General features: G+C 38.9%; 1 protein-coding gene across 3 annotated transcripts in view; it reads left to right on the forward strand.

Moving 5' to 3' along the window:
- Window positions 1–3,808, forward strand: part of macrod1 (mono-ADP ribosylhydrolase 1) — a 128,485-nt gene extending 124,677 nt beyond the window's left edge. The window contains exons 10-11 of one of the 3 annotated variants that reach the window (XM_030144822.1): window positions 55–87; window positions 2,762–3,808. In XM_030144822.1, coding sequence (XP_030000682.1) covers window positions 55–59 — 5 coding nt within the window. In that variant the 3' untranslated portion in view covers window positions 60–87; window positions 2,762–3,808. The remainder of the gene's footprint in view (window positions 1–54; window positions 88–2,761) is intronic. The other 2 variants (XM_030144820.1, XM_030144821.1) reach the window with 2 other exon arrangements.
- The last annotated feature ends 8,590 nt before the right edge of the window (window positions 3,809–12,398 follow it).

Consider the following 12,398-nt stretch of genomic DNA (forward strand, 5'->3'; position numbering starts at 1 on the left):
TTGACATTTATTGGTATCATCTGTGTTTTATCCATGTTTCTGTCCCACCTTTAGCCTGATGACCAGTGACAGCAGCGTATTGTTCAGGTAACCAGCATGGTGTGGTGTAAGTCACTAAACAGAGTAGATAAACCAGATCATATTTCAGATCTGGTCAGATCAGGGTTTTTTTTTTAAATGTAGAGACAAATTCTGGCATTTCCTTCAGCCAACTCCTGTCATATTATGGGAATGGATTGCCTATATTTCCATTCTTCACTTTCCTACATAAAAATAATGGACACTGCTGATCTCTTGCTATTTAATTTACAAAATAGTTTTTTGGTTTTGGCAAGACTTAAATAACAAAAAAAACAAACAAAACTCTGAGTCCCATCTCACCTGCCTTTCAGAATACACCGTAAAATACGTGTGCCATCATTGCAGATTGATCTGAATGGTTAATTAAAGTTTCGTAAATACGTAAATTTTTATGTTGGCCAGAGCTCTGACATGATGACTTCACCCATTTGTTTTGATTACATTCATGATTGATAGTGTTATAACGCCAAGCAGTCTGGGCGTCTAAGCATGATCAGTCATTCACTCAATTATTCAAATTAAGCATTGGTATTACAACTGCAGCCTTAACCTCCAATGTCTTGCTTTACCACTGCTATAAATCAAACTCACTTCTCGCCTCCAACATATTTGGAGACGGAGGACTCGACCATCTCGTGCTTTCTGAATTCATGAAGTGGTTGTTCCTTTCATATGTCTTGGCGCACAGCTGTGGCTACAAACCTTGAAAACAATCAGAAAGTTGCAGAGGACAAACCTTAATATTTTGACCTCTACAACTTTTGCATGACTGAGTTTCAGGTTGTATGTCATTTCAATATTGGCCTTGAGTATTCTGATGCAGAAGCGACACTCAGAGTTTTCTAAACAGTGGCTGCGTAAAAACTGGAGGCTTGATTATTTGTTGTTGCGATCTGCTTTTCTGTACATAACAAGACAGTAACGTTCGCCTGTCCTCGAGATATTAACAGATCAAACAGATACATTTTCACACAGACTGCAGTGACAATAAAAGCAAAGAGTGCAGATGAAGCGAGGCTAACACAGGAACTAAAGCAGGGAGTGTTGAGATTAATTTTGAATGAAAGGAGACATTTCATGGTCTCAGTGGTACTGAAGGAAAAGCAGCCAACAGTGAAATACTTATGGACTATGAATATATCAGAGGATTGTGCACGATGCACTTGAAATAGATATATAAACTGTGCATCTGACAGTCAGCACAGTTTTCTCACCTTTTAAGCAACGACAGAAAGTACATTTAATGCAACGCTGTTCTCTTTCCTCAACTATCTCCATTTATTGCATTGACCATGAACATACAGGTTTGATTCATTCTGTGATCTTTATATTATTTATGTAGCATCAAAACCCATCAATGCAACACAGTTGCTAGAATAAATATTGCCACTCGATGTTTCTGCAAAGCACAACAACCTAATTTGTCATCAAAGGATCCAATGATGTTTTTAATATTCCTTAACCATCAGGAAGTGGTCTGGGTGGAGGGGGAAAATGAAAATCCAGAATTTTAGAGAGCAGAGTTCACATCCTGTCTCCTGTTCCCACTTTAGGCAATAAAAGCAGCTGGTTTTGTTTAAATATCAACAAATATATTGTGAGTCATTTGTTTTCTAGGAGGTTTGTTAAGGCTGTCAATGACAACCAGCTGTCAAGTCAAGTCAGGGGTTTTGATTGCATAAAACAAACAAGTCTGAGAACATTATAGCGTTTCATTTACAGTAAAATCTATTTGTAGTTTGATAAATATGAATGTAATTTCTCAAAGGGGTGTTGCCAAGACCATACACACCATGGGAAATGAAAACATTAGGACTTTCAAAATTTGGAAATTATATGTAGTTTATTTGGTCAATCTGGTTTGCAGAAATGTAAAATGACAGTATTTTATTTTGGGGAATGGGCTCCCATATTTACATTATTAACTAAATGTATAAAAGAAGTCCTGTGATACTTGAATTCTGTAAAGATGTTATATTATGTTGCTTGTTTTTTAAACAGAGCTGCAGTATCAGGTTCCAGTAGTAGCCTTAAGCTCAGTATGAGCTGCGGTATCAGGTTTTCCCAAAGTAATAAATAATAAACCTTTCAGCTTTAGAAATATACATTGTCTTGGTGAATTTATGCTAAGAGCCTCCTCTCAGCATCCGTCGGTCTCAAACTGTGACGCAGCATCTACCCAACTCTTGAAGCATGAAATCAGCACTTCCACATCTTCACACAGGGCCATTTGACTAAAGATGTTATTTCATTAAAAAAGTGCAGGTGTGTCCCTTTAAAAGCGCATTGAAGCCATCGGTTCTTTCTCTTCTAATGGATGTGCAGCAGATTTCGTAGCAGCAGTGAGCGAGCAGTAGCGGTGCTTGGCTGGTAGATGGACCGGAACTGTCTGTCTGTGTGACAGAGCTGCTGCAGGCAGGCCTCCAAGTCTCCACCATAAACCTTATGTGTCTCCAACACCTGGCAGCCAACACACCGACTGTCTGTTTGATGTGCGTGTGTGTGTTTGCATGATTTGAGTGTGTCTTTAGCCATGTTGGACTGAGAGTGACTAATCCTCACTAACAGATCCCTCTGAAGTAACCAGACGCCCCAAAAGCCAATATGCTATCACCCAGTGCACAGCCAAGGTAATATTCTCTCCTCTCCTGTTTTACAAGTTAAAATCTTTTTCTCCCAGCTCCCACAGAAGCCACTGTCAAGAGTAAACTGTGAGAGAGTGGATTTGTCAGATTTGGTTGCTGTGGATACACACGACTACCCTCAACATCCAGTTTCCTCCTCCTCGCTGTCGACGTAGATCAAGACCTTCCTCAGCAGGAAGATATCTCCTAAATGGATGATTGCTTTTTTGAAGTGCACACTGCCTGTTCTGCAGATGTTGATTAGTTTCTATGTTTTTCCCACTAATGACTCAAGATAAGAGGGTTTTTTTTGATGAAGCACCCTCAGCATGGATTGATAATTTTTCTGAAAATTTGTTTGTCACTGCATTATGAGGGTGTTTTCATACCTATACTCTGTTCGAGGATAATTTGATTGTCTGATTTTGACAGTTTTATCCTATTTTGGTTTCTTATCACACAGAAAAACCCCACAAAATGAAATGCATCATCATGACCATGTAAGAATTTTACTCGGACAGAATTTTGCGTCTGTCGTGTCAGCAAAGAAAGTCCTGAACAAGGTTGACTCTGCAGAAATTGACCTATATATCAAGAATGCATCTTACTTAGTTGCTAGTTCCTGGTCAGACATTCATTCATTCTCCACCTGACTTCTAGCAGGTGTTTTATTCTGTTCATACATATCCCAGTGTGTAAAACACACCTGCCAATGGGAGCTGTTTCGCCCGAACACCATGTATCTCGCTCAGTTCAGTCTTGGATCACTTTCCCAACAGTCAAACCACTCCCCTCTTCATTTGGGACTGGGCCAAAACCATTTCTTCCAAATGGTCTCAGTGCGCCCATATTGGTCTGCACCTGATTCTGATTGCTTTGTTTATTTCTCTGCAGACAAACTGTGAAAGAGCACAGTCCGACTCGACCAGACTAAACAGTTTAGGTCTGAAAAGCCCTTCATGTGAACCTTATTGTATGTCTTCCCCGTTAGCTTTGCTCTCAGTGAATTATGTGCTCCATGTGCTATTTGAATATTGGGATTCCTGTGTGTGTGCATGTATATGAGACAATGACAAAAGCTTATTAAAACTAATCACACAGGCTTCTGGTGTGTATGAATTGATTATTTCTTGGGATGCGATACGAGTCAGTGAGCTGAGTCGCCACGGGGGACTACTTCACATGAATATTTGCTTCTTGGTTCTCTCATCTGTGTGTGTTTATGTAAAGGAGACACAAAGAGAGAGACTCTGTCAGCAGTATCATAATATTTTCACTGTTTCATTTTCTCAGCTTGGACAATGATTACATGTGCTCATCTTCAGTGTTTGGATGAGTGGGGTTTTGAAGACATTTAGTTACATTTACATTTTGGATGGGTGGTAATTTTACGGAGCTTACTTTCTAAAGTCTGAAATTTTTAAGGCATCAATAATTTTCCATCATCCGTGATTTAACACAAAGCACATTATTTGCACCATAGTGTGCGCAGTGTAGCTTGTACTGGTCCACACACAACATGAGCATGTAGAATTACCATACTTTTATTTGAGTTCTATTTCAAGTACTTTTTTTATACACTTCAGAAACTAATTTTAAACAAAATGTTCTACAGTTGGAGTGTGAAGTCACGGTTATATTTTCATCTTTGTTTACTGGTTTTCACTTGAACTTGATGCAGAGGAAAATAAATGTTAAGCTGGATCTTCATCCATTGTACTAAACAAAAGATGACACTGCTTTTGTGTTTCTGTATATTTAGAGCTTACATCTCATCAGCCAATGTCAATGAACATTCATACATAAATACATGTGTATGGATGCTGCATTCATTCACAGTTACATGCAATAGTCATGTAACATAATGATGAAGTAGAACAAGGTTATCTAACAGTATGTCTCAAAATATACACAACGTTCTGCAATAATCTGTAGTGTAATACAAAATGCAAATAACCCTTCCAACACGGTTCATGTTTCAAAAATAGTATGTGTTTAAAAAGACAAGATAAACAAAAAGGGAAAAACATTGCAACAGAGGACATCTTTTCATACATACACCTGTCTGTCAGACTTAAGTGGTTCTGAAAAGCTAATACAATTTAATTATTTTCACAAAATTCAGCCAAAGCAAATTGTGTTTGAAGGTTTCTGTCAGAATGTACTCACTCTTCCACTTCATCTTCAGACAATCCCCACATTTCAGGCAGTGAATGATCCACTGAATGTTTTCAAATGCAGCTTCTTTTTAGCTTACCGTCTGACAGGCCGTAAGCTATTGTCGTCATGTGGCATCCGGCGGCGGCGTCTATCGTCGTCTGTCGTCCGTTACAAAAATTTCAATCGTCTTCTTCTCCGAAACTACAATTCCAATTGACTTCAAACTTGGTATACAGCTTCTTTATGATGATGTCAACAAAAGTTAGTGAAATTATTTCGATCCGAATCTGATTCTGGATTTGGTGCAACTTTGAAAAATTTCCCCATTATAAGAGATAGGAAGTGGATCGATGCAGTAACTCAGTAAATATAAATGATATCAAGTTGAAATTTCTACAGTCCAGCCCTGATAGGGAGATGACCAAAACATAATGTCCTCATGCTGATCAGGATCTTCTTCTGGATCCGGGAACTTTCGGAAAATTTAACATGGGCTCTTATGGGGAAAACATTTCAATCGTCTTCTTCTCCGAAACTACAGTTCTGATTGACTTCAAACTTGGTATACAGCTTCTTTATGATGATGTCAACCCAAGGTACTGAAATTATTTCGATCCGGATCTGATTCTGGATTTGGTGCGACTTTGAAAAATTTTCCCATTGTAACAGATAGGAAGTGGATTGATCCAATAAATCAGTAAGTATCAATGATATCAAGTTAGAATTAGAATTTTTTTTACAGATCTGATTGGAATATGACCAAAACATGGGCTATTTCTGTAGTATAATAAATACACAGAACTGGGTGATAATAAATGGCATCTGGATACATTTCCCAAAGCTTTTAATTTGGCCGGTAAGCCACAGGGCCATTGGTCCTATTTTTATTTGGTGTGTCAATTTTTCTAAAGTAGAAGTTTTACACGTTGTTAAACAGTTGGTGTTTTGCATGCAGAGAACACACTTGGATTTTTATTTGTTCACCTATGGCACAGTTGTGGTCTTTAGGGTACATTGTTCATTTTTCCAAAAAAAAAAAAAAAAAGATCCCTCCCCTCTTTCTCATTTTCCTTTATTTCCCTTTTTGTCTCCATGTGGTCCTATTGCCATCTCCACTGTGTGTCTGTCTGGCTGTCGGATCACACCATATGTAGATTTATGCACACACCATCATGCTTCTCCCCACAGCGCATCTGTATGAGTTTTTAATTGTTTGTTGCAGGATGTAGTCATCACGTGTCTGCAGGATGCAGGCGGTGATGTGTGTTTAGAGAGCCGCTGTCCCGCCCAATGACTTTCATCTGCCAGCAACCGTCTTTATTGATTCCAAACAATCTGCCTCGGTGGCGCAGACACACAGGGAAGAGGGAGGTGGAGTACGGGGACAGGAAACATAAGGGTTGTAGGGAAAACATCAACTACAAAGACAATCAACAGGAAATTGGGAGAAAGCCCCCTTTTTTTCTATAAAAGCATCATCTGTCGCAAAGGGGATTGTCTTTTCCTCTCCTGTGCTTTTTGATTGTGTCCCTGTCTGGGCCTTTGTTTCTCCTGCTTCCTCCTCTTCATCCTCCTCTTCATCCTTGTCTCTCGTTCTCACTGTTTAACTCTACAGGATGGTGGAAAAAATAAACAGATGGAAGAGGGAGGGATAAAGAGACAGAGAGAGGAAGGATGGAGGAGTTCAAACTGAGAGTGGGGGAGGAAAAAGGTGGGGAATGAGAGGATGCAGAACAGGGCAGGAGAATGAAATGGAGAGATGGTGGAAAAAAAGAGGGATGGAGAGCCTGATGAACTCATCTAAAGGCACACTGGGTTTTTTAATAAGCAGCAGACTGTGAAGCTGCTCTCCGACCAGTCACTCTGAATAATGAGAGAGAGGGGGAGAGAGACAGAGGATGAGAGGCTGAAAAGACAACGAGACTCATTATCCTCCGACCAATTTTCATCACTGTCCCGTCAGTAATCTCTCTCTCTCCTCCTCTCTCTCTTCTCTCTTGGACTCAAACAGTCCACAGCTCTGTTTGAGATGACAGATGAAGACCAATTACACTAACTGTTTCGTTAACTTGAAGGCTGATTCACTGCCATCTTCCAGAACATACACTGATAATCCTGTAAGCCCTGGAAATTACCTGTGTGTGTGTAAGAGTGTGTATGTGTATCGTTAATACCTTCAACAGCAAAGACTATGGTGTGTAAAAGCTGCAGAAAAAGACTGCAAGTTACATAGTTTGTGTGTTGAAAAATGTCCGCTGCTTGTTCAGTTGACAGTATCCGGCGGCTGTGAACACTCAGGTGTTTGATGAAGAATTATTTCAGGCTGATGACTGGTGTTGCTGACTTTGTTCATTGCAGTCTAATAGGTTACTGCCTTGTCAACATTTTCTTGGCAGTTAAATATATTTGTTGCCGTTATGCTTGAGTTTCTTCCAGCGGCAAGCTACAAAATAAACTTCAAATTGTTGGTGCATTTTTTTCCCCAATTGCTTTTACATTGTGTCATTTAATCTGAGTGTTTTCATTCAGCACCTGTATCGCTCTGCTTTGTTTCTGGCTGGGCTCAAATACTCAAATCAAGGAAAATCGGTGTTTTCTTTATTTTGCTGAATGCTTTTTTTTAATTGTATCAGCCTCCCTCTGTGGTTTCCATCATGCTGTGTTTCAGCTGTTCATTGTGTAGCTGTTGCAAGTCTGAGTAATGCATTTAACTGCAGTGATAAGCACATTTTGTCAAATAATATGCCAGGGAGAAGTAAATTATCACATTAAGCGCATTAATATACATTGATATGGATTGATTCTGCATGACAATGGCCAGTTTGATCAGGGCTGTTGGATTATCAGCCTATTAACACTTGTCAGTGTCTCAAATTACAAACAAGCAAGAGGAAACCTGCGAGAACAGAACTCTTTTCTATGTATGACTTGCATTTGTTCATGTGCTTAAAGCTGCAGTGCATTAGCAGAATTTTTTTTGGCATCCATTGTTATCTTTCAGCATACTGTAATTTAAGTGGTTAGGGTTCTATGGACTGTTTTCAGGCTGTAGAACATCTACTCTGTGGTGCAGAGTTTGGCCAATCACAGACGGGTAGGGGGTTAAATACATGATTGACAGCTGTAATTGGATGCAAGTGAAGAGTGCGCTGCAGTCAGTGTTGTGCTGGGAGACAGACATCCTTTGATGAAGCACTGAAAAACTTAAGAGGATCACAGTTTTTGCAGAAAATCAGACCTGAAACCTCAACACTGAAATCAGTGTATTGTTGCTGTTACCATAGATGGACTGTCATTAGCTTGGAAATGGAGTTAGCTTATATGTCATCAAATGGCCAGCTCAGCACAAAACAGACTCATGAAACATTTCATGGAAGTGCGTGTAAATCTTCGATAGTGCATCTAAAGATCAATGACTCTCAGCCCCTTCATTGTTAACTCACTCTAATGATTGTAATTATGTAGGCTGATTAGACTTAGAGTGTGTTCAGAAGCGCACATGGATGTTGGATACTGCATTAATATATATTGCACACATGCTATTTTCTGTACTAGAGTATAATGAACTATGGAGCGGGTGAAGTCACATGACCATAGGCTTATAATAACACCATTGAAACAGTTACCAGGCAGCGGTTGGCAGGCAGTTATACTGTATTTATAGAAATCTATAAGAACATCTGTCAAGATATGAGATGCTCATATGAGTTACTAGTGTTGACTACTATTTAATGTCAGTGGCAAAGGTTTTTGTTTTTGGTTTGGTTTGTTTGTTTGTTCGTTAACACTAGAAGCAATTTATTGGTTGAATACATACCAAATAGGGTTTCTAGACTGCCAGTGACCCAGAATAGATCTGATTACAGTTTAGGGAAAGTAGGTCCAAGTTCAAATTTTTTAATTAATCTTTCAAATCTTTTTTTTCTCCCATTTATAGCGGGTGAAATTTCAAATGTCTATTAAAAACATAAATTTTGTTTCTATTTACTTCAAACTTGGCACATATCTAGAGGCAACTGATATGCTGACATCACCACGCACAGAGACATAATAACATCAGCTGGATCAATGCCAAAATAGGCTACAATATGTGCAAGGGGCGGGGTTTGTTGTGTTTGGCACCACTGTTTATTTTGTTTGTTTTTACCATATTTCATTATCTGTAGAAATATGTATCAAAATACTACAGTAAATCATACCATGATCATTTTATTTTTCTTGGACTGGTGTTCATTCATCCAATTCAACCACTGTAGTATTTCATCCGTGGCATACATTTGTTCAGAATGTTTATGCCATTTTGTACACTGTAAACATGAAGTGACTGGTTTAAGCCACATTTCAGGCCACTCTATGAATTGCAGCTGTGATAGAATGTAAAAACTCGTTAGTAGTTTTACTTACAGTGGGGCAAAAAAGTATTTAGTCAGCCACTGATGTTGCAAGTTCTCCTACTTAGAAAGATGAGAGAGGTCTGTAATTTTCATCAGAGGTACACTTCAACTATGAGAGACAACATGAGAAAAAAAATCCTGGAAATCACACTGTAGGATTTTTAAAGAATTTATTTGTAAATTATGGTGGAAAATAAGTATTTGGTCAATAACAAAAGTTCAAGTCAGTACTTTGTAACATAACCTTTGTTGGCAGTGACAGAGGTCAAACGTTTCCTGTAAGTCTTCACCAGGTTTGCACACACTGTTGCTAGTATTTTGGCCCATTCCTCCATGCAGATCTCCTCTAGAGCAGTGATGTTTTGGAGCTGCTGCTGGGCAACATGGACTTTCAACTCCCTCCACAAATTTTCTATGGGGTTGAGGTCTGGAGACTGGCTAGGCCACTCCAGGACCTTGAAATGCTTTTTACGGAGCCACTCCTTCGTTGCCTGAGCGGTGTGTTTGGGATCATTGCAGTGCTGGAAGACCCAGCCACGTTCCATCTTCAAAGCTCTCACTGATGGAAGGAGGTTTTGGCCTAAAATCTCATGATACATGGCCCCGTTCATTCTTCTCTTAACATGGATCAGTCGTCCTGTCCCCTTTGTAGAAAAACAGCCCCAAAGCATGAGGTTTCCACCCCCATGCTTCACAGTAGGTATGGTGTTCTTGGGATGCAACTCAGCATTCTTCTTCCTCCAAACACGACGAGTTGAGTTTTTACCAAAAAGTTCTATTTTGGTTTCATCTAACCACATGATATTCTCCCAGTCCTCTTCTGGATCATCCATATGCTCTCTGGCAAACTTCAGACGAGCCTGGACATGTACTGGCTTAAGCAGGGGGACACGCCGGGTGCTGCAGGATTTGAGTCCCTCTGGGCGTAGTGTGTTACTGATGGTAGCCTTTGTTACTTTGGTCCCAGCTCTCTGCAGGTCATTCATCAGGTCCCTCCGTGTAGTTCTGGGATTTTTGCTCATCATTCTCATGATCATTTTGACCCCACGGGATGAGATCTTGCATGGGGCCCCAAATCAAGGGAGATTATCAATAGTCTTGTATATCTTCCATTTTCTTACAATTGCTCCCACAGTTGATTTATTCACACCAACCTGCTTGCCTGTTGTAGATTCACTCTTCCCAGCTTGGTGCAGGTCTACAGTTTTCTTCCTGGTGTCCTTGGACAGCTCTTTGGTCTTGGCCATGGTTGAGTTTGGAGTCTGACTGTTTGAGGCTGTGGACAGATGTCTTTTATACAGATAACCAGTTCAAACAGGTGCCATTAATACAGGTAACGAGTGGAGGACAGAAGAGCTTCTTAAAGAAGAAGTTACAGGTCTGTGAGAGCCAGAAATCTTGCTTGTTTGTGGGTGACCAAATACTTATTTTCCACCATAATTTACAAATAAATTCTTTAAAAATTCTACAATGTGATTTCCTGGATTTTTTTTCTCATTTTGTCTCTCATAGTTGAAGTGTACCTCTGATGAAAATCACAGACCTCTCTCATCCTTCTAAGTAGGAGAACTTGCAACATCAGTGGCTGACTAAATACTTTTTTGCCCCACTGTACATACTTAAATACAAATTTGAGGTATTTGTACTTTACTTGAGTATTTTCATTGTATGCAGTTGTATATTTCTGTACATCTCAGAGTTAATATTGGACTTTTTACTACATTTACCTTAAGTTTCTGTGCAGTTTTCAGCTTTTCATCCCCTTCTTATCCATTGAAAGCCCTCTCCTAATGTGTTGATTTTGAAGGACTGTAATAAACCGAAGGATTATGTGTTCATTTATGGTTTGAGAAAATACTCCTCTTTCTTGAGCTAAATAAACCCTCCCAAACCCCTCTTGGATTAGCTGAAAAATGCTTTGTCACAAGCTGAAAACAGGCCGGTTTTTCTGAGCTGATGAAAAGTTGACATTTTGAATATCTGTGGTTCTCACAGGACAGTAACTCTGCGAACACATGATGAAATGATGGAAAATGATGCATTGCTGTACATTAACCTACCATCACTAAAACACTTAAAGTAAATAAGTAATGTATGTAATGTAAATCCAAAAACATCATATTTAATGATAAAACACAGACACTGATGTAAGATTTTTAATGCAGAACATCTACTCTGTTTTTACAGTGTGATATTAATGCTTTTATATCAGTAAAAGACAGGAATACTTTTTCATGACTGAAACTGTGTGAATTAATACAACAAAGTGTGGAGAAAACAGTTTGGGAAAAATTTTACCTGGAAAGATAAAAATAAAATGTAGTAATAATGTTTCACACGATGCAATTTAAGAAAGTGATATTTGTTGAATCCTTTTTTTTTTTTTTTTTTTTTTAGCACAGCTGTATTTTCTTACAGGTTCATGTACTATTGATCACAACATCTTACAGAGGTTATAATATTCTGCTTGGATTGATGGAACCAAACTGGTTTAAACACTTTTTGGAAAGATCCCAGTTTGTACATGTTAATGTTAAGTCATCCACTCAAACTTAGGTTAATCATGGGGTTCCACACAGTTCTGTGCTTGGACCTTGGATATTTTTTTTTAGCCTACGCTGCCATTAGGTAATTTAAGGAAACATGGCATACATTTCCACTGTTATGATGATGAATCACAGTTCTGTTTATCTGTGAAACCAGACCACATAAAAATGAGTTGGTGAAACTCCAAACATGGGTCAAAGATGCAAAGACCTGGATGTCATGTAATTAGTTTCCTCTTAAGTCAGACAAAACTGAAGTTATTGTATTTGTCACAAAGAGTTTAGGGAGTTTATTCTCCCATGAGATCTGAATCTGAATGGCATTTCTTGAGCATTCATTACATCTGTGAGGATCCTGGGAGTTGTTTTTGACAAAAACTCATGATTAAATCCACAAGTAGAACAAATGATGAGGACATCCTTCTTTCATCTTTGTAACATTGCCAAAATTAGGAACATCCTGTCCCAAAGCAACACAGTAAAACTAGTCCATGCATTTGTCATTTCCAGGCTGAACTACTGGAACTTGTTACTATCAGGTTGTCCAAGTAACACCATAAAATCCTATATTTAATCTTAAATGCAGCCGCACA

Source organism: Sphaeramia orbicularis, chromosome 10, assembly GCF_902148855.1.
Source record: "Sphaeramia orbicularis chromosome 10, fSphaOr1.1, whole genome shotgun sequence".
Lineage (NCBI taxonomy): Eukaryota > Metazoa > Chordata > Actinopteri > Kurtiformes > Apogonidae > Sphaeramia > Sphaeramia orbicularis.